This window comes from Pteropus medius, unplaced genomic scaffold (genome assembly GCF_902729225.1).
Source record: "Pteropus medius unplaced genomic scaffold, Ma_sr-lr_union100, whole genome shotgun sequence".
Taxonomy (NCBI): Eukaryota; Metazoa; Chordata; class Mammalia; order Chiroptera; family Pteropodidae; genus Pteropus; species Pteropus medius.
Window position 1 is genome coordinate 9972637 of NW_024347788.1, and position 21018 is coordinate 9993654.

General features: G+C 51.8%; 1 protein-coding gene and 1 pseudogene across 1 annotated transcript in view; both read right to left on the minus strand.

The window, feature by feature from the left end:
- Positions 1–3944, minus strand: part of ERICH6B (glutamate rich 6B) — a 44852-nt gene extending 40908 nt beyond the window's left edge. The window contains exon 1 of the mRNA XM_039877332.1: positions 3723–3944. Coding sequence (XP_039733266.1) covers positions 3723–3944 — 222 coding nt within the window. The remainder of the gene's footprint in view (positions 1–3722) is intronic.
- Positions 3945–19744: 15800 nt separating this feature from the next.
- On the minus strand, positions 19745–19862 carry LOC120614473 (uncharacterized; annotated as a pseudogene).
- Between the last annotated feature and the right edge of the window lie 1156 nt (positions 19863–21018).

Consider the following 21018-nt stretch of genomic DNA (forward strand, 5'->3'; position numbering starts at 1 on the left):
GTACCTGGCTGGCTCGCTCCCCCACCACCATCCCACCACCTTGCCCGTGGGGCCGGCCACCTGCTCAAGCACAGCATTCCGATCCCCGCCCCCCACAGCCTGCTCTCCTTGCCCCTTTGGTCTGGAGCACTTGTCACCTTGTAACATTCATTGTGTGACTGTCAGTCTCCCCTCACCAGGGGGTCCCTGACGATGGGTTGCTTTGTTTTATTCTCTGATTTTCCCAGATGCTTAGGCTGTGCCTGGCACGTGGCAGGTGTTACTAACTGCCGAGTGACTGTGGGGGTCACGAGCCGCCCTCCCGTGTTCCCTTCGGCCGCTCAGGGCACAGACGTGGTTTCTAGACCCCTCTTCCCCGCCGCGGGTGACCCTGGATGGGCCGCAGTGTGCCAAGGGCTCTCGAATACACGTGGCCTGACACAGAACCCACAGCCCAAGTACTTACGACGTCAGGGAGTGAACTGAGACCAAGCTGGGAGGTTTTCCAGCAGTAGTGGCTGAAAGAAAGAAAACGTTTCCTGGTTAGCTCTTAGTTACCCAGAAAACGAGCCAGAGAACATCTCATTCCCCCGGAACTCTAAATAACGGCTGTTTCTCCTATGCCTACCTTGAATAGAGTTTACTTTTGGAGGCCGTGTTTATTTTTAACCTTTCTTGGTCCATCAAGCTCTCCTCGAACGTCCACCACGGAAATGGACCCTAAGCACCTCCCTTGCCGTCCCCACCCCCGTCCCCAGGTGGTCTGACCAGCCACGCGCCAAGGCTCCCTGGGCACCACCGTGAGGCTTGCCCGTCACCTTCCAGCGTCCGGAAAGTTCTTCATGCAGATCTTCAAATGCCCGCTGTTCCTCCTCAAGGTTCAGCTCCAACGTCACCCACCCAGCAAACTGATCTGAAATCACCTCTGCTCCCCTTCCCCGCCCCCGTCACCCCAGATCACGCTGTATCTTATCGCGTTGCTTTATTTTCTTCAAGATGCCTGGCATATAGTAGGAGTTCCATTAATAATTGTTGTTGCAATGAGTCAATAAGTGATTATCCCATATGGTTGCATATTTGGATCATTTGCTGATGGCTCCTAACGGAGGAGATCCAGAAGTATGTTGGGAAGGGCAAGCTGGTAATTTCATTCGAGATAAGTGCATATGTATGTACACACGCACGCACGCACGCACACACACACACGCACGTGCGCACGCATACACACACACATACACACACACGCGTGTGCATTTATATGCAATCAATGTTTTACAAACTAGATAACATAATCAAGGTTTCCTATACTCTTTGGGAAGAGACAACATAGAGACGTATTAAACTTCATTTTTCTAGAAACACTGACGTTTTATCCAAAGCGATGCTGTCGAGTCGGATAGTTAATGAAGTAGCTTGATCACTTCATTTGTTAGTCTTTCTAGCAGGTAACTCCTCCTACCCCTTCCTTTTATTTCCTTTTCTTTAATTAGGAAAATTGAGATAAATATACCTAGAGGAACTTTGCTAGAACCACAGCGTTAAACCAAGCGGGAACGCCGTAGTCCAGCCCGAGCTTGCTGAGGAGTTTTCTTGGGCGCCGCTGAATCTAGGAAGGGCGCACAGGAGGCGGCGCGGGGGTCCCCGTGGGGAATCGTTCGATGCCTCAGGCAAACAGCAGCGGGGATTAAACAGAGCTTTCTAATGAGATTAATTCTGAAATATTCTGAGAGGTTTGGTAATCCCCAAAGATACAAGGCATTTGTATCTGTATAAGATTTAAAGGAGCTTTCGCACGAAGCGATTTTATTTTTCAACATCAAAGAGAGATGCTTCGTGGGGGGAGGAGATGCTGGAAGGAGGCTCTCCGCAACCAACCCAGGACCGCAAGAACTTCTTTACGTAAAAGACGGTTTGCTCAGCCAGGAATTTTATCTGTCGTCTTCATGACCTTGGTCATGCAGGTCACTGTCCTTTGGATCATAGGATTATGGAGGGAGGGGGACCAGGGGCCAGGAATCAGGGAATCAGGTCAACCCCGCCTCCCGCCCCCCCTCACACATGCAGACACAGGTGGCCACCCAGTGATAACCTTGGCATTCCAGGGAGGGAGCTCAGCGTTCCTCAAGGCAGACTGTCGGACAGATACCACAGGGCCACGATGCTGGTAATGACGACGACACGGAAGACCGCGGCCGCCTGGCCCCATGCGTAGCGTGTACCAAATCGCTCAGCCGTCTGGCCCTAACTCTTCTTCCCTTGGGCTCTGGCCAGCCTTCCCAGGTCTGTAGTCTGGAGCTGCGCGAGGGACTTGCTCATAGTGGGTTGCAAGTCTTCGACGGTAGCTTTTATGTTTTTTATCTGTGGGGTTTTTTTGTGTGTGTGGGTGTATGTGCTAAACTTAAGTTTATTTTTTGAACCTGATGCAGGTATTGATATGGATAAGTATTAAATTTCATCTCGCTGGCTTTGCCTCACCCTTTCAGGCTGCTCAGATATTTGTGACTCTGAGCTTATCGTTCAGCGTCCTAAGCAGACCTTATAAAATGCGCTACTGGAAGCGATAAGCTTCCGAGTCTCCCTCCTCCCTTGTCTCTTCCTTCTTTCTTTCCGCAAACATTTACTGAAGACTTGCCACGCGCCACACTCCATCGGGCCCCGGGCAAGGTCGCACAAGGTACTCTGCAGACCTCGGGAAAGGTTCTTGCTTAACCCGTGAGACAGAAAAGTAAATTGAAATACAGCACAGCGTGATTACATCATGAATGAGAGAGGGGGAGGAGGGTGTTAACGCCAGTCGTGAAAGTATTATCTGTCAGGGGGTGAATAGGGACCTAGGTGGAAGCCAGCATCACTGCTGGCTTCTGGGGTGTGGGGTCCGTGAGGGAAATGGATGGTCCCCACTTCATTAAAAGCTAGCCAGAGGATGTCCCAGGGGTGGGTGGCAGGGCGGGGGAGGCTCTGGCACTGTAAGGAAATGGAAAGAGACCTAAGCGTAGAGGGCGCAGGTGAGGGGAGCTTATCTATGGAGGGAGCCAGGCTATCGCTGCCCAGTGTGTGTTACAGCCTTTTCTCCCCTCACGAATATGGAATATGACAAGCACCGTCCCCCCCTCCCCTGTGCCACACACACACACAGCTACCGCCCAAGAACCAAACTTGGCTGCTTTGGCCCACGGGTCTGGGTTTCGCATGGTGGACCAGAGAAGCCGGGGCTGTGCGAGATTCCGTTAGAGACCAGAAAGGGGCGGAATGAGAGGGGGAAGGGGGTCACCTGTGACCTGAAAATGCCCAGATGGCCCTTGGGGCTTGTAAGAGCGAGAGCAAAGAGACTTTTTGTTACGACAGCTGTGATTTCTTCCAAGCGTGATAGCCCGGTCACTTAGAGGCTGTCCCCAGCGTGAACGCTGGGGTCCTCAGGAGACCAGGCAGAAGGGCCCGTTGGTTCACACTGCAGAGCCCGGGACGGTGTGGGAGCCCCAAGTTCCCAGGCGTCAAGTTTCCTAGGGTAGAGAGCAGGTGGCCTTGGTAGACCCGTGACCCCACGATGGACCCACGTCCTTGTTTCCAGAGGGATGTCGGTGAGGCAGTGCGTCCCTCCCAGGGAAGGGAACCCCTGCGCCGAGGAGGCGCGGAGCCCTGGGGATCGGTGGCTTCTGGGCCGGTGCCAGGTGCTGTACCTGCTGCACCTCTCCTCAGTGCTTCCTGGAGTCCCTGGAACCCTCTAGAAGGCTGGTCGCACAGACCGGTTTGGTCAGGGCTGCCGAGCCGGGAGCTCTGAAAACTGGGTGCGCAGCGCGGTGGCGGTTTCCCTTGGAGGGCGTGTCGGGGAGCGTGGGCAGGCGCAGCCCCGGAGGCGTCAGCGCAGGGTCGCGGGGTGCACGGCGCAAGCGGGGCACTCGTTTCCGTGAGGGATCCGCGGCTTTCTCCCGCGCCCGGCCACTGCCAGGCCTCGTGGCTGCTGCCATCCTCAGTCGCGGCTTGTGACTCTCACCCGCAGGATTCTCGGCTGAAGGCAGCTGCCTTCCCTTTCCGACGTCGGGGAGTCCCCGGGTGCCCCGCCCACGCTACTGGGCGCCGCAGGAGAAAAGGCCAGGGGCAAACACTGACGTCGCTAAGCTCTGCTGGCCTCCCCCAGACCCATCTGTGCGGTTTTCAGCAGTGTGGACACCCCAGTGCGCTCATTGAAACATACTTTCCTAAGGCCCTTTTAATAAATAGAATTTCAAATGTATTCAGGTTTGAACTTGCAAGGAGGGTGGCCTTGAGCCACCGCAGAACACCTGTGGGGCACCAGCCTTGGGCCGCCCCTGCCATCTCCTGGCAAGGTCAGGACCTCTGTTTCGAGGGGGAGCAGGGATTTGCTCTGGGTTACAGGGCCGGTTCGTGCCCCAGGCTGGGATCTGGGAGGCGGAGGAGTGTGTTCGGGCTTAGCTGACTGGTCCACGCAGGCTGAAAAGGCCGGCGTGCTCCCCACACCCAGTTGCTCCTTAAACTCGGGGCCAGGGCTCTCTGGGGGCGAAGGGGACCCAGTCTTCCTTTATTGGCAGAAGTCCGTGACCCTAACACCAGCCCTTCAGAAAAGGTAGAGGCGCCGTCGCAGCAGGGAGCAGAAGGCCCGCGGAGGGAGGGGCAGAGACAGGAGACAGAAACAAAGAAGTGCGTGCTGACACCTCTTTGTTCCCCGCACCCTCCACGCTGCTCCCCACTCCCTCCTACCTGGCGGGGACTGGAGGTGGGGCGCGGCGGGTCTCCTTGAGCACAGGGGGCCAACGGCAGAAGCCTTACCCAGTCTCACGGCTGCGGCGCGCATCCAGCGCACAGTCCGGGGCGCCCGCGTTTATCCTGGCTCCCGGTTACCGTGGCAACGGCATCCTCCCCCAGCCCGGCCACCATCTAAGGTTCTAGCCTCTGCGCCTGCCCTCGGTGTCCTTGCTCAGCCTCCATCCTCGCGGTGGGGAACGTTTGGGCCAAGCGTCAGCGTCTGGCCAGAAAGTTTTCTCGGTTTGCGTCACTGCTCCCTGTCTCTGGAACGGGGACTGCGGAGGACAGACCGACGGTGCCCGCAGACCGGAGGGGCGCCAACGGCCGAGCCGAGTTCTATTATTTATGTAATGGGATGTAATTTTTACTGCTTCGTTTTTCTACTTACAAAATCACTCAGCGTCAGCTTCCTGGAACCCTGAGGCTGGGCATGAGCTTGTGAGTGGCCGCTGAGATGGAGAGGCGGGGGTGTGGGGGTGGCATTCCGGGAGGCACCCAAGTGACTCACCTGGGCTGGTCCCCGAGACAGAGACCTCTAAGCAGCCTGGAGGCGGCCCCTCTGCGCTCTGTAAGTACTGCTGGGGGTCGGGGGAGGTGGCAAGAGCTGCCCTTAGCAGGCAGCGCCCAGGTGCCAGCCTTTGATCTGGGGTCAAGGGTCAGAGGAAGTCCAGTGGAGTTCCCATGCCCTGGCAGCTCTGACGGGATTCGCTGCCAGGCCAGGCCGCAATCCACTTCCGGGTAAGCATTTCTGGTCAGTTGTCGCAGACAGAAGAAAAGGGCCTGGATCTTTGGGTTGACAGTAATTTTCCATAATTTATTTTCCCAGTCTAAATAAAAATATTCACTTTTATACCTAAATTCACATTTATAATTCTTTTAACTTTCTTGAAGAGGATCCGCCAGGTTGTGTAAGCTCCGGGCATCCACAAAGCCTGCAGACTCATGAGCGCCCGCACCCCCAGGAATGAGCGCGGGGACCTCTGCGTCTGGTCTCTCCGCGGCCTGTGCCAGGCCCTTGGGGAGGACGTGGGGATGATGGAAAAGGGTCCCCAGCGAGAGAGACTTGGGACAGGAGAACCTTGGTGGCTCTTGGTGGCTCCACCTCTCCTCGGAAGTTTCATAGGGGTTGAGCAAGTGGAAGGTGACCTGACGACTCTCTCGGCCTCTCCTTCCTCCCCACAGTGTGGTGGAGATTGGAAAAAGGACAGAGGCCAAGTTCACGCCAGCCTCATGGGCGACACGGAGCCTCAGTGAGCTGGGGAGGCGTGTAGGAGGCACGGGAAGGCGAAGGCCACTCCCAGGGTCCTGGGGTCTCTCGAAGCACAAAGGGAGAGCTCGGGGCTTGGCCGTTCCAGCCGTTTCGCGGGGCGGGTCCGGTCGTGGCTTCTGAGACGTACACCTCTCAGCTTTACTCCGATGGTGCGGAGGGCTGGCTCAGGGGAACTTTGGAGCCCCTCCAATCTCCATCGGCCTCCCTGGAATCTAAGTCACGGTGTACTTGGCTTGCAAACACAGCTCCAAGACAAGTTTCCTGGCCCACCGCTTCCAGCAGCCTATGGGCCCCAAGGCCCTGTCACACAGCTGTTTGTGTCCCTTCCCCCAGCCAGGTGACTGGGATCTTGGATGTGTCATGGTAAGGCCTTCCACAAGATGGCGCTCGTGGGTTTTGTTTCCATTTTTAAAAACTTGATTGATTCAGTCCTTCGTCGGTATTTCATTGAATGGTTGTTATGTGCTAGTGTCGGTCTGGGAGGTGCTGGAGCATAGATTGAACAAGACAGACAGAGGCCCTGGTTTCAGGGAATTTAAAAAGGTTATGAGTTTTGCACTTTCAGGGGCAAACTCAGCTGTGGTATGAGTTCCTGTTTGTGTTGCTGGTGCATATTTTTGACGGTCCAGCTACGTTCTTCAGTGAGAGTTACACATTTTCCTTCCCCTGCAGACTGGCATGCCCTGGAGGACCTGCAGACTTTTTATTATTTGGTTGGGGAAAGGGTGAACTTGTATCTGTTTGTGCAAACCATGGTCTGCAGCCCGCCCCTTTTCCAGGAACATGTTACATCTTAACTTTCCAAACTGTTGCTAAGCACCAGTTTATCACTCTGAGGTCTCGGCTTGGGATTCAACTGCCATTTGAGTAAATTCACCGTTCTGTTTAAAGAAAAATTCTGGTAGGTCGTTTTGATATCCCAGTGACCCGCTCCAAGTAAAGATGAGATGGGCCTTGATCTGGGTGGAATTTATCAGATTCTTTTGCTTTTCACAGCAATGTCAACTCTGAGACCTGACCACCTACACCAGAGAATAAGCCAATGAGGAGCTCGCTCTTGCCAAAGGCGAATCTGAAGTCATAGCTGAGCGACCGGCAGAGGGCTGCGTGCACTGCCCGCTGCTCCAGCTCCAGCAAGCTCGCTCCTTGTCCTAGCTGTGCCCAAAGGCAACATCTTACAGGACACTGACCACACTAACTCGGAGGCTTCCGGAAATGCCTGCGCTTTGCTATGATTCAAGAAGATGCCTTCGATTTTTTCTTGCAAACTGATATAAAAAATGGTCATAAAACAACATTTCTGTACTGTCGACAGAAATAACCGTTAAAGACCTCGTTTACTTTGCTGTTCCACGTGGTTATTAGGGAGTCACGAGAACCCCTGACTGGGCCGCCTGACTCCACGCCCACTTCTACTTGGGTGCCCGGTAGGTGTGTCCCATTGAACGCGGCCCAAACCAGACCCCACCCTGTCCCCCTCAGTCTTTGTCACGTCAGCCAAGCATGTCTTTCTGTCTCACCTCACGTGTAACCTCTTTTCAAACCCTGTTGCTTCTACCTTGAACACACATCCGGAATCTGACCGTGTCTCACCACCTTCTCTGGTTTGGGAAAGTTCCCAAGCTTCTTCGCTGGCCCCTCTGCTTCTATGCTTCGTTCCCCTACTTCTGTACTTGACCTAGCATCTGGAGTGACCCCTTACAATAAGTCACGTCATGACACTTCTCAGTGTCATGGGCGAAATTCCCCAGTGACTTTCCGTCTTCAGGAAGGAAAAACTCGGCATATCCACGTCCTGTCTCTCCCTTTCCATCCCCGACTCCGTGTCCTTGTGATCCGCTGCCGAGTCACGTCACGGGAGCCGCACTGGTGTGTGCGCCCCGTCTCAGGGCCTCTGTTGGGAAGATGTACACAGGATCCCTCTTTCTTGCCCTCAGGTCTCTCCTCCAAAACGCCACCTCAGTCAGGAGTTTGCTGACCGCCCTATTGAACTCGCCCTCTCTGAGCTCTCGGCTCCAGCTTCATCCCCGGTCACCTCCCTCCCCAGCCGTCATCCGTATCTGACCCGCCATATACCATCTTTATTGCCTGTCTCCCGCTGCTGGGGTGTCAGTACCCCGAGGGCCGGGACGTTTGTCTCTGCTCTGTTCTGTTCACGTCTGTGTTCCACCATCCAGCACACTGCCTGGGACATAGCAGGTGCTCAGTAACTATTTACTGAATGAATGATTACATGCTACGAGAATCAGTATCAGGAGTAAAAGTATCTTTTGTGTCAAAGTTGTATTTCCTTAGGCCATAGGTTGACGTTATTCACTGTTCTTTACTTTTTGGCTCTGCTACCAGGTTGCTGTAAGTCGAGGCTAGAAGGAGTTTAATTACTGTCTCATGCACGGTCTCTGCTCCGTAATCTCTCCTCTCCCTGTGGCTTTTCACTGCCTTCACTTTTAACTGTTATTTGAATGACCTTGAACGTGCCTATATCCCCAGGTACTATTCATGGAACTTCAGGCTTAGTAAATATTTGGCAAGCGAATGCATCGTATACCATTATAATTTTTGCTGGCAGTAAGTGGGATATGAATAATTAATTATTAATGATCTTTAGCATGACTGAAAAGTAATGGGCTGGAGAGAAATGAGTGTTTGTTAGGAGAGGAGAGGCCGTGGGGGAGGAAGCCCTGCCTGTGTCCCACGGTTTGTCACCTAGACTGGGGCCCTATGTCAGTGAGAGAGAGGGGACATACGCATAATTTTGCCAGAACAAGAGGCATAAGCTGGGACAGTCTTGGCGAGCTAGGGTGAATGGTCACTTTAGCATTGGTTAATGTTTATTAAATATTTAATTTAGGCTTAAGTTCGGAAAAGTGAGCCTAAGCAAAATTGATTTCTTTTGGTGGGATCGACCAAAGCCTCTGGAGGTGCCGGCAACACCGATGGCCCTTTGCGTTCGAAAAGACTTAACTAACAGGTTAAGACTTTTGTGGTTACTTCTCTTCTCGGCACTGGCTTTGGCAGAGCAGTTTGGAGACCTGGGAAGGAGGAAGCAGTGGCTGCAACAGGACGAGAGGGATGAATCAGGGGGCCCCAAATGGAGTCATTCCCTGGAACCCCAAGAAACCCCGCTGCCTTCTGCAGGCAGTACTCCCCTCCCCGAATTCCTGGGTGCTCGCAGGGTGAGGCCCACTGTTGGCCCACCCCTGACGCAGCATGGAGTGAACTGACCCCTGCCTTCTGTCCCCTCTTCATTCCCAAAGCTGGGCTTCCTGTCCACTCCAGCCACCGCCCCCAAAGGCACTTGTCGCTGGTGGCACTGCGAACCCAGCGCCTAACGAAGCTTTTGCGTTTTAGCATCTGCCCGTTAGGCTACCACGTTGCAAACGAAGTTAGGCCGGTGACAGTGTGCTTTTCACAGCGCCGCGCCCGTGACTCCGCTTTACCCTGAGAGGTTGTGCCCGACAGCACATGCATGCTCGGAGCTTCTGCCACGGGGGACACTCAGCGGGTGCCAGGGAGCCTTTCCCTGGGCTGGGCTTCCGTCCTGTTTTGAATCCAAGCACCGAGGGCTTCGCCCGGGTCGCAGCTGACGTGCAGTTGCGTTCGTCATGCCCCGTCTGGGGGGGAGGTGATAATTTTGATTCTTATTCTCATTTGGATTTCGACCTTCTCGTTCCCAGAGTAGCTGGCTCTGACGATTGAAACTCTCATTTTTTATTTTTTTTAAATCTAAAGAATAACGGGGGTAAAAAAAAACCATTTTGCTAAACCTGCCTTTTCACTTACGAACCATCCAGCTTTCTTCCCCCAGAGTGACCGTTACTCCCCCGGCTCCTTCTCTAGTTGAAGGATGGAAGGGTATCGTCTCTTACGCATCTTCTTGTGCATCCCGGCTAGAAGGAATTGGACCCCGGGGACCGGAGGGTGGGGACAGACCTCCGGGCCCAGAAATAAGGAAGAACAAACGAATCGGCACATTGCTAACTTGGCTTCCCCGAGCCCGTAATCCCAGTTGAGGGGGTCGCGAGAAAAAGGTAAAAGCCGAAGGATAAGTGAAAGAAAAAAAACAAGACTCAAAGACTCAGAGAAAACAAGACTCCGGACACCCTGCGAGAGTCTTGGCGGCACAGCAGGTTGGCACCTCCCTGGGGACTTCAAGCTTCTTCACAGACCAGAGGGTGATGAGGCACGTTCCAGCCCCGTCACCTTTTTACGTGGCGACCAGCTGGCACAGATGCTAACGAGCCGTGTGTGCCTCCGCAGAGAGCCGACAGCACGTATTCCTTGCAGATCGTGGGGGCAGGGCTTCAGTGGAACCCCTAATTGTGGGGGTCAGCGACTCACAGTCCCTTGAATAAGACAGACAAATGTCAGCTCGATGAATGGTGCTTCTCTGTGGACCGACTCAGGGAATGCCTGATCCGAAGCAAGCTTGGTCATCGTCCCCGCCTGCCAGCCCTCTGCTGCCACCCCGCATGAATCACACCCCCTTTTAAGACTCAGGTATCACCGTGGTTGCCAAGAAAAACCCCTCGCTGCCCCACTTCTGAAGGGCAGTTGGGGGCAAGATTCCTCACAGTTCTTCCTGGGTGTCTGGAAAATCTCTCTGGAACGAAGGCTGGAAGAAGCTGGAGGGAGCTGGAGGCATCTGGACGAAGCCTCTTTGCTGCACCTGTTTGCCGCAGGCCTTTGGTTCTCTGCTTTCGTAGTGATTTGGGGAGCCGTGGCCTTCACACCCTCTGCACTGCCAGCACGACCGATCTGACTGCATCTGGGGATCGAGAGAAATTTTCAGAGATGCCCTTCCCAGGCAAAACCGAGACAGCACAATGTTGTCTTTCAGGAATCGAGAAATGTTTGTACGCCAAGGCAAAGCTTTGCTGTAACGAGAAGACACGGCGACCTTCCTGTAAAGCGTATTCTCACTTTGATCCACCGTCACGGGGACCCTTCGATACAAGGATCGTGTCCTGATACTTTGTGCCATCCCAGGGGATCGGGTCTGTGGGTGCAGAAGCAGAGCTCTGTGAGGTCGGGGCCAGGCCCACTGCGGGGTGTGAGCATGGATCCGGGTGGGGATAAAGGCAGGCTCTATGGACTGGGCTCTCCGTTCGTCTCTACGCTCGCTTGGTTCACCTGGGCAAACGGCGAACCCCAGTATAAAATAAAGAGCCTTTGAATTATTATCTCGAAATACGGTGTTTATAACCTGTCCCAGGGGATGACGAACGCACGAAGGGAAGGAAGTTGTCCATAGAGGGAGCCACGCTGTGATTGGGAGCCGGGCTGTGATTGGGAGCCGGGCTGTGATTGGCTGCCCGCGTTTCAGTGATTTATCATCCCTTTTAAGGCAGTCGGGACCGGAGCGAAGCTGGGAGTGGGTGTTTTAGTAGATGTCTGAGAGGGCGTTTTAGATATAAATTATGCAACACTTGAAGTTCAACACAGATACAAATCGAGCGGCTCCTTTATGCCGTTTGGGGTTATGACAGATTGGTGGTCTGTTTATCAGTGGGAATAGGTCACCCTTCAGTTACAAAAGTCTTCACATTAGGCCACCCATAATTAATGAGGGGTTCATGTGGTGAGGTCAAGAAGGGACATGCTTGGTGTTTTGACCCCCCTGAATCTGCGTTTCTGCCCACAAGGCCCTGAGGATAGATTTCTTTAAGAGTTCACAAAGGAATTGTGAGATCTTGTCTTTGAGCACCGCACGAAACACGTTTATGGCACCATTAAAATCGGAGCTTGCTCAGGTTACAGCTGGGAAGTTGATTTTTCCTAAGACAAATCCTATCCTACATTTTATTGCAATCCAAGATTTAACTTTGAGACTCCTGGATGTTGACATTCACTTTCTAAATATTTTGGGTATAATTGCTTTGCTTTCCTATCGAGGGGTAAAAAGGAATAGGAAGCAACCCGGCCTTTACCCAGTCGAGCTCATCGAGGGAAGGGCGCTTGGAGCCAGAAACGCTTTCCCTCCTGGTCTGCTCACCAGCATCCCCTTCCAGACGCCCCAGAGCCCTGGCCGGAGTCACTGCTGACACATGGGAGGAAGCTAAGGTCATTGTTTTTGCACGAGGTATTTGATGCTGAACATGAATGCTCTGAGCTCTGGGCCTCTGGGAAAGCTGAGACTTTATTTCGAAGCCCCAGAGGTTGGTTCTTCACCTCCCCTTGGAGAGAAGCCGCCAGGGAGGACTGCATCGGCACGTGTTTTCTGCTCCAAGCCCGCAGGGTCTGATGCGGTCACACCTTAGAGAACCTTTACTGGTAGGTCTCTGAGCGGCTACGCCCGCCAGCCTGTTCATCTGTTCTGGCGCTGTCGTGGGATTTGGCCCTAAAGGTCCCAGAGTGGAGTAACGTGCATCAGGGCACATCACCGAGTGCCACGGTGGACTTTGACGATGTTCGAGGTCTGCCATTAAAGGTTGCAGATTCGGTGTGATCTAAAGCGTTCGTCACAATAACATCTTCCGTGTCGTCCACATTGTCTTCTAGGAGCTGCTGCAGGATTTTCCTCTCCGGGTCTGAGGAGTCTCTCTATTTCTTCTTTATAAGCGCCACCCCACCCTGGCCTCCTCTTCCCTTTTCTTTGGAGCATCTCAGCCTCCTCTTTTACACTGTAGAACTGGGCAGGGTGTGGGAGAGGTGGACGGAGGGGCGGATGGAGAATAATAGCTCCTATTTGCTGGATACCACAGCACCAGGCCAAGAACGACCGAGAGTCCCCAGCCCGGGGAGCCAGGCCGATTGCGCCACAGCGCCCCCTGCTGACACAAGAATAGATCGCGTGCTGGATCATTGCTTGGGCGGGCATCACCTCTGTGCCTGTTCCTGGAAAAGCTGTTTTCTTTTATGTGGCCTCGTTTAATCGTCAAAGCGCATTCGAGGTGGGTAATACCTCCTCAGTTCGACCAGTGAGAAATCCGAAACTAAGGTTGCTCACGACCGAGGCGTGATCTCATCTGAACTGATGCCACCGTCCAAACCAGGCTGGCCAGTCTTCGTTCTGACGAGCGAGTTCTCCGGGAAGCTGGGATTGTCTTATTGCTGGTCCCGTGGGAGTTTTGCTCCAGGGAGGTGGAGCACGTTTGGACCCAGTTCATTCCTAGGCTTTAGTTTCTAATCTACTTGTTTTGTATTATCAATTCCTATTCTCCCGGGGGTTCTGATAGGCAGACGATTATTAAAAGACAGAGCTGCTTCTCGTGGTGTGTGCTAACGGCGGGGACGAGTGGAATGGCCTGTGTAGCCTGAGCGTTTCCTTCTATTCCACTCGTAGATTCTTCCTCTTTTATAACTGCCATACAGGTAAAGCGTGGAGGGCTTCTGGGGAGTGGTGGCCAGATGCATCCCCCCACCTTCCGTTCCCGGCTCGAGCTCTCCATCCCTCTCCGAGGAGGCAGGGCTGTGGCTACGTGTGGGTGAGGCCTCAGTTGGGGCCTGCAGAGCTTTCGCAGCCTGCTTCTGGCCAGGGGTAGCATCTCAGAGCAAGTCATCAAGTGACCGGGACAATATGAGTCCTGGGACGGTCGTGCAAAAATGTGTTGGCGTCTTCTGAAAAGATGGAGAAGATGCTGGCACGGGAAGCTCGCAGAACGGGAGCCAGCAGCTGGGGCGGAAATCTTGGAGACAATAGCGGAGCACGCGTTCCAGCACTTTCTTCACGGTAGAGAAGGTATTAATTACCATGTGTCAAAACACGGACGCTGACAACTCCGAGCTGATGAGAAGTTCAGGATCTTCGAACTCTGTGCGTGAAGAAGCTTTTGAAGTCCCTCTCCAATTTATTGGGCTGGAGTTTTCCTTCTTTCTTACCAATGCACAAGAGTAAAACATGATAAAAACCCATGCGTGATTAAGCCCCAAAGAGCTCTTTCAATAAGTATAAAATAAAAATTTTAAGTTATAAGAAAGCATGACGTTATAATTTAATTAGAAGCCTTTTTTTTTCTTTCTTTCTTTCTCAGTGGTACATAGAATAATGGTGCCTCTCACAATAGCCGGAATCTTGGATCCAAGGAAACGTACCTACCGCATGTGGAAGGGAAGAGATTTACATGCGCGCGATGGTTCAGAGACTATATAACCCGCATCTGAAGAGAATATTTGAATAAAAAACGAGAAAACGAAGCGAATGAAAACTCAGAAGAGCAAGATAGAAGAGAGCAAAAAATAGCAGTGAACACTTCATTATGCAGGTCAGGAAGCGCTGCCTGTTGCAACAGATAAACGGTCAGAGGCTCGTAATGGAGGCCCCTGCCTTGCCCTCATGAAGCCCACCACTGCGGAGCTGACGCTGGGCTGGGTCGCTCGGCCGCACTCAGGGTCTGGGCCGTGGAGGCTCTGCTGCTTCGGTTCATGCTTCCTTGGGTTGCCCATGGTGTCCATGGTGACAGCAGACAGAGTCCAGAAACCAGAGACCTGCACGTCTGGAAAAGCCATCTGCTTCTCAACTTCCTGACACACCCAAGAGATATTTTGCACAACTAATTCCTGTTAAAATTCAGGCCCGTGGAAAAGGTCAGATTAAGGGAGTAGCTTTTCTACCTCTTATGTCAGAGAAGTCGAGAGAGAGAGAATTGCAGGAGCCAAGGGCTGTGCGGAACAAGCACAGAGCATTCGCCCTCGAAAGCAGAATGGGGACCTCGGAAAAGAACCGTCCCAGCCCTCGGGCAGGGCCTGGTCGCCCCCGGCAGGCAGACCCTCACGGCCTCTGCGGACTGGCGAGCACCGCGCATCCTAAGTCCTTCTTGTCCTAAAAAGGAATTTTTATTGGGGTTATTCCATCCCTGCTCTTTCATTCCGGACTGGGTCTGTGTGGTGGCAAGTTGACTTGCCTTTTTGTTTTTTACGTCACTGTGCACTGTGAGTCACAGATGCTCCCGGTGGGAAGAACGGCACATTCTGGGGAGTTTCTGGAGTTTGAGCAGGATGCCATGACTCGATGACTTCGAGTTGTGTTTCCCACAGAGAGATCGCATCCCTGGATTAAATGGAGATTTAACGACCAGCAGTCCATCAGCAAAACCCATTTCCACTTCTTCCTGGGGACACAGCAGAGCCACATTTCTCCATTATTTCTGCAGTTTGGCGCAGTCATCCGCTGAGTTCGGGCCAGTGGAATGCAGTGGGAGGGGCGTGAGCCAGTCTGAGGCCTGGTCCGTGCTGTGTCTTCTCTGCCTGGCAGTTTGACGTTTCTGAATGACTCGACTGCACAGAGCAGAGCCTCTGCCTCAGATCTGACTCTCCGTACGTGCAAAACAAAATGATATTGTTTTAGGCTTCTTAGGTCGCAAGCTCTGTGTGTTATGGTTGGCATCACTTTAGCTGGATTGGGAGTGTGTACTATGAACGATGAATGAATAATCTTGGAATAGAAGACACGGATGGCAAAGAACATACCGGTATTCTGGAAAATAAAGTACTAAGCTATCCTAGAAAAACCTAGAAACTGGGATGGGGGAGAAGCAATACCTTTGCCTAGAGCACTCGGTTCTATATTTATAAGAGAATGAATCCTGGATTAGACACAGAAAGCAGAGCTTCTGACCCAGAAGAACTCAAAATCTAACCTACCCAGATCCACCAAAGACGCCGGGAACCGGAGTGTGGCAGTCGCCACGGAAACGGATGCACGCAGCCCCCGCGCCAGGCAGGTTTCCCGTTCGTTTCCCGTTCCTGTCTCATCCGTAAAGGCCAGGTGACTCCAAGTCACCCAAGCAATTCCGCATACGGGAAAAGACGGAAAAGTTCCCCATTGTGTGAACCGAGAATAATTTTAATATCAAAAACTGATGATAAGATAGAGAAAACGATAGAATAAATGTATTTATTAAAATATGTGCAGAAATTCTAAGTGAAAACATCAGCAAATGGAATTAAGCAATGAAAAAAAATAACTATGACCAAGTGGGGTTTGGCTGAAGAGAAGAAATCTGTCAACATTATTCGCTGTACTTATGAAGGGAACAATGATTACACTAACGCGGAAAAGTCTTTTGATGGAATCCAGCAGCCATTCCGGATAAAGATGGCACGTAATTGGTTTAGAGCATTTGGCAGATACAGCAGGTTGGCTAATCCTAACCCGTTGCCAATTTCTTTTGGTCTTGATTTCTTCCGTGATTGAGGTTGGATAAGTTAAATCACTGCTTTCTTGCATTTAGAAGTTGTCATGTGGCTCATATCATCTGAAGTCTGAAGAGAGTTTCCTGATAAAGCTTTTGCTAATCTGATAAAAAGGGATTAGCATAGTTGGAGCTGTTCCTTTCCCCGTCCTTCATCCTTGAACGCGGCTGTGATGCCTGAGGCTGGGGCAGTCATTCTGTAACCACGAGGCGACAAGCATGAGGGGTAGGCCCGCCTAGTTACAAACGGTCCATTCCCAGCTTTGCTGAGCCACTAAATGAACACCAGTCATTGTCTCCCTCTAGTTTTCTTGTTTAAGCCACAATTAGATTTTCTGTTTCTTTTAGCCAAATGCATTCCTGCCTTAATCAGAAGGAAGGCACTTAAACATGATGAAGACCAATAATCAAAACCAACAGCAAACATTGTAAGTAATGGAGTACAAAACTAGTTTAATTAAAATCAAGCGAGGACTACAGAGATATCTCCTCCTGCCACTATTATTCAGCAATTTTCTTGAAGGCTCTAGGATTAATTCCAATTAAAAAAAAACAAAAACGCATACAACAAATAAAACGGGACAAAAATAATAAAACAATGCAATAAAGGAAGTCCCCAAAATTCAACTGTGCAGAATGTGGAGTTGTATTTTTATGAGTGACTAAAATGAGATCAGTCGTGCAGCCAGCTGGGAATTTCGGGATTGGGCTTGCTGTCCAAACGAATTCTGTCCTGGTTGTAATTTGGCGACACTCGGTAGAACCTGTGTGCTTTAGCTTAAATACCTGTGGGCTGGGCTTTCTAGGTCATTGGAAATGAGTCCAGAAACTTCCCAGTTATTTGGTTCCTGTTCATTGAGGAGATGGGTCCAAAAGAATCATGGGGCTGTGGGGATCTGTCATTCACCTCTCCTCCCATTCTTCCCTTTCCCAGACAGAAAGTTGTCATGTCCCCATTCGAGCCCCATGGCCGACTGATTATCTGCATCGCGGTCGAGTACGTGATCATCGCTCTTCGCCTCGCCTCTGCCTTTTGTGATGCCGTCTGATTGGTGGCATCCGTTCGCTCCGTTCGCATCAAGAATCCTGGCATCGGGAGAGTCTGGGAAATGTGATTTTTGCTTCTCAATTTCTCTTTCTAGGAAGAGAGCGGATTGGAGATTGTATGGATCAACGCGCAGTAACGAGCACGCCTTACAAAGAGCGAGTTCGAGCTACGACGGCTGATTTGGAAGTATTTCTGAGAGATATTTTGAGCATTAAGGCAGACGAGGTGCAAAGAAGTGAGTGTCAAATGATTCTACCAAACCCCACCCTTTCCCCGGTTGTGTGTGTGTGTGTGTGTGTGTGTGAGTGTTGGGGGGCGGATAGTATGGTGAAGATGAGGAGCAGAAGAGGAGGAGAAAGAAAAGTAAAAAAAAGCGAGAAAAAGAAGAAAAAAGACAATATGGCGTTATGAAAAAGCTTAGTGTGTATCACATGATCCTCTTTACGTAGACTTGTCTGTGTATATGATTTTATGCACGTGGAGAAAAGTATGGAAAAGCACACACTGAGCTGTTAGCACTCGCTACCTCCGTGTGTTGGGGGTGACGCGAGGCATACGAGGGAGCTGGAGGAGGCGACAGAGATGAGAAATACCGTCCTACAAACTCAGGCATGTGTACGATCCCATTCACTCAAAATTCTACGTGCGCGTGTCCACACGTGACTACGTTAGAGTAAAACCTCAGATTCAGTCTGCGTCTCGCGACGATGTCCGCATCCGCTGGCTTGGAGGGCGCAGACTGCGCTCGCAGTGGCTCCCATGCATCCGGCCCCACTATGTCCTTGCCCTTTGACCCTGGGCCTGGCTGTGTGACTTGCCCTGGCCAATGGGACGAACGTGATGCAGGCAGAGGCTACGTCGGTGCATTGGGCTTGCTCTCTGGGAACGCGGCCGCCCCGTGAAGAAACCTGCTGGACACGTGTGGCCGAGCTGGTGGCCAGCGCCGACTGCCAGCCTGGGAGCGAAGCCATATGCACTCTTTGGCTGTCACGCCATCCATGTTCGCAGTGGCAGGAGAGCTGTCAGGCTGAGCCCTGTCCAAAACGCCACCCTACAGAATTAGGAGGAAATAGAGGGTCGCCGTTTCAAGGCAAAGGTTGCAAACAACTCTTTCTTAAAGGGCTAGTACACATTTGAGGCCCGGGGGCTGTGTGACCTGTCACAGCTGCTCGCCTCTCCTGTTGCGGGGTAAGAGAAGCCACAAACAATCTGGAAATGAGTGAACGCGGCTCTGAGCTCCAGCGGGACTTTCGTTTGCAAAGCCGGGCGGCTGGCTCACAGGCCGCAGGTTGGCGACCCCACACCGAACCTGTCGGTTGTGGGTCAGCTGCTGATGCGACGTTGTCAAGCAAACAAGTCAGGCTGCAGAATAATGTACAGAGGCTGATTTTGAAAAATATTTTGGCTAAAACTCCAAACAAAACCGAGAAAACCTCTTGTATGCTGCCTGAGTGTGTGTGTGTGGGTGCGGAGAAGGGTCCAGGACGCTCGCCAGTTTCCTGCCGTGGGGTCCTCTCTGGGGGGTTGCTGGCTGCAGGTGTGGCCGAGGAGGGCCACGCTGGGGTGAATAACTAGTTTTTCATAGTTTTATGTCAATTTTTGCGGTACAAGGAGCATATGAATTCTGAACTTTGAGAAAAATTAAATAAGGGAAAAAATAAAAAAAAATAATTGACTCCCTTGAGATTTCTGTTCGGCATGGCCGAAGTCCACATAAGGTCAGCGATGTCGCCGGAGGCAGCTCCGGCTGCCTCCTCCTCATCACGCAGGGTGCCGGGTGTGTGCCCCGTGGTGGGACTGCGGTGGCTGGTGGTGGCCGGAGGGCTGTGTGTGGTGACGGAGAGGGGTGTGTGTTCTACCTGAACGTTTTCCCAGGCTCTTGGAGTTTCCGAAGGCGGGACAGAGCCTGAGAGTCACGTGCATTGCCTGGTGGCCTGGACGTCTCAGAATCCGCAGAGGCCGTCGGCTGCGGTTCCTCCGACCGAACCTCCCTGGGCTGAGCCTGTGCTCTTGGCCAAGTGCTGTCTTTAGGGTGCTGTCACAGGACACCCCGCTGGGAGCCTCTGCTGTGATCTGGTTGAAACCATCGTGACTGGAATGTGAAATTTTTTCTCTTCTCTGCAGAAAACCTCTCTTGATTGCTTATTCCAGTTATTGCGAGAAGGAAATCATTTACAAGAAGGGTCACTGAACAGCATAGCAATTAAAAGAAAAGCGCGTAATGGCCTCTGCCAGCAACTGCCTGCCCTGTCGAGGAGTGTGGGCGGTGACTGCGGGATGAGCCCCAGTGGAATGTTCTGGCGAATCCCCTGGCCCTTCCACCCTCAGCCATCTCCTCACAAAGGAGCGGATAGAGCCAGTCTGAAAGAAATTGCTCTCAGCCCCGGACAACCGAGGATCTCAACACGCATGTAAAACATGATCAATACTAATGGCCGGAGAAGTTTTTATTTTTTATTTCTATTTTTTTATATTTAGGTGAAGAAACCCTTGGTTGACCTCACAGATTGCAAGGACCGTGTTAGCTTACAATCCCTTATTTCTTATTTTTTATGACTACAGCACCTGATCTTCCTAGGTGGTCTCCCATCCAAGTACTAACCAGGCCCGACCCTGCTTAGCTGCCAAGATCAGACAGAATTGGTTTGTTCAGGGTGGCATGGCCATAGACCCAGAGAAGTTTTTAGAAGGAAGAGCTAAGAGACTCCTTGACGCATTCTAGGAGTACTTTGCCTAAATATATATTATATATAGGCGTGGATATACACACGTATATACCTATGTATCGTATAAACACCTCGTAACATATACATGCACGTTGTATATTTATCCTGCACAATGTTTTAGCTTTCTCGATGCAGCTCGATATCTATTATATAATTCAGATCTGCATGTAGACTTGTTGATAACTACTTAAGTCAAACTTTGTTTTAGGTTCAGTTTACATGTGAAAATAATTTCATCAGTTAATGATATCATCACGTTGATGTAGTAATACGCTTTGAATAAGTTAATTTAGTTTCTGATTCCCGATTCGTATAGATTTCTCAGTGGCTTGGCAAGAAGGTTACAAAGGGGATATGTCCCCAGGCTCCAGGCTGGAGAGGTACATACAAGAAAGGCGTTATTTTTGCAAATGCCAGCAAGGCAGCCACAGTGGCGAGAGGGTGGGTACCCACCTCCCTTCTGACCCAAGGTGAGAATCGGGAATAAAACACATGGTGGGCGTTAGAGCTATCAAACCGAGCCAGATTTTAAGAAAATGGAATGGTAATCTCTTTGAGATTTATTTTTCGTGTTTTGCTTTCGTGTTTGCTTTCAAAGAAAAAAATACCACCACAACTAAACAAGCTTTGACACAAGGCCGAGTTTCAAGAATTGGTTTGGATCAACTGTCATCGAAAAATAAAAAAAAATTATTAAAATGAAAAAAGAATCGATTTGGAAAAAGTTCTCCCGCCATGTGGCAGGAATTTGTAAGAAATGGCCTCAAAGCCCTTCCCAGCCCAGCCTCGACGGTTTCTTTGCCTGTGGGTTGACGTGCCCGCCGCGTTAACGGGGCTCATCGTACCCGACGTTATCCGAGCCCCCCAGTCCCGTCCCCGGGCGGGGTGGCCACGGTGTCGCACCTCAGCGGAGCCGCATCACGGCTGTGACACTGGCTCGCGTGCTTCCTTGGTCAGGCGGGAGGGACTTCGGTTCGGGAAATGTGGACAGGGAGAACTCTAGAGTGTACGTCGCTCCATCTGCATTCGGGTGCCAGCTCCTTCTCAGTGCCGTCAGGAACGAGTGGCAGAGACGGCAGCCAGAGCCGGGGGAGAGGCGGT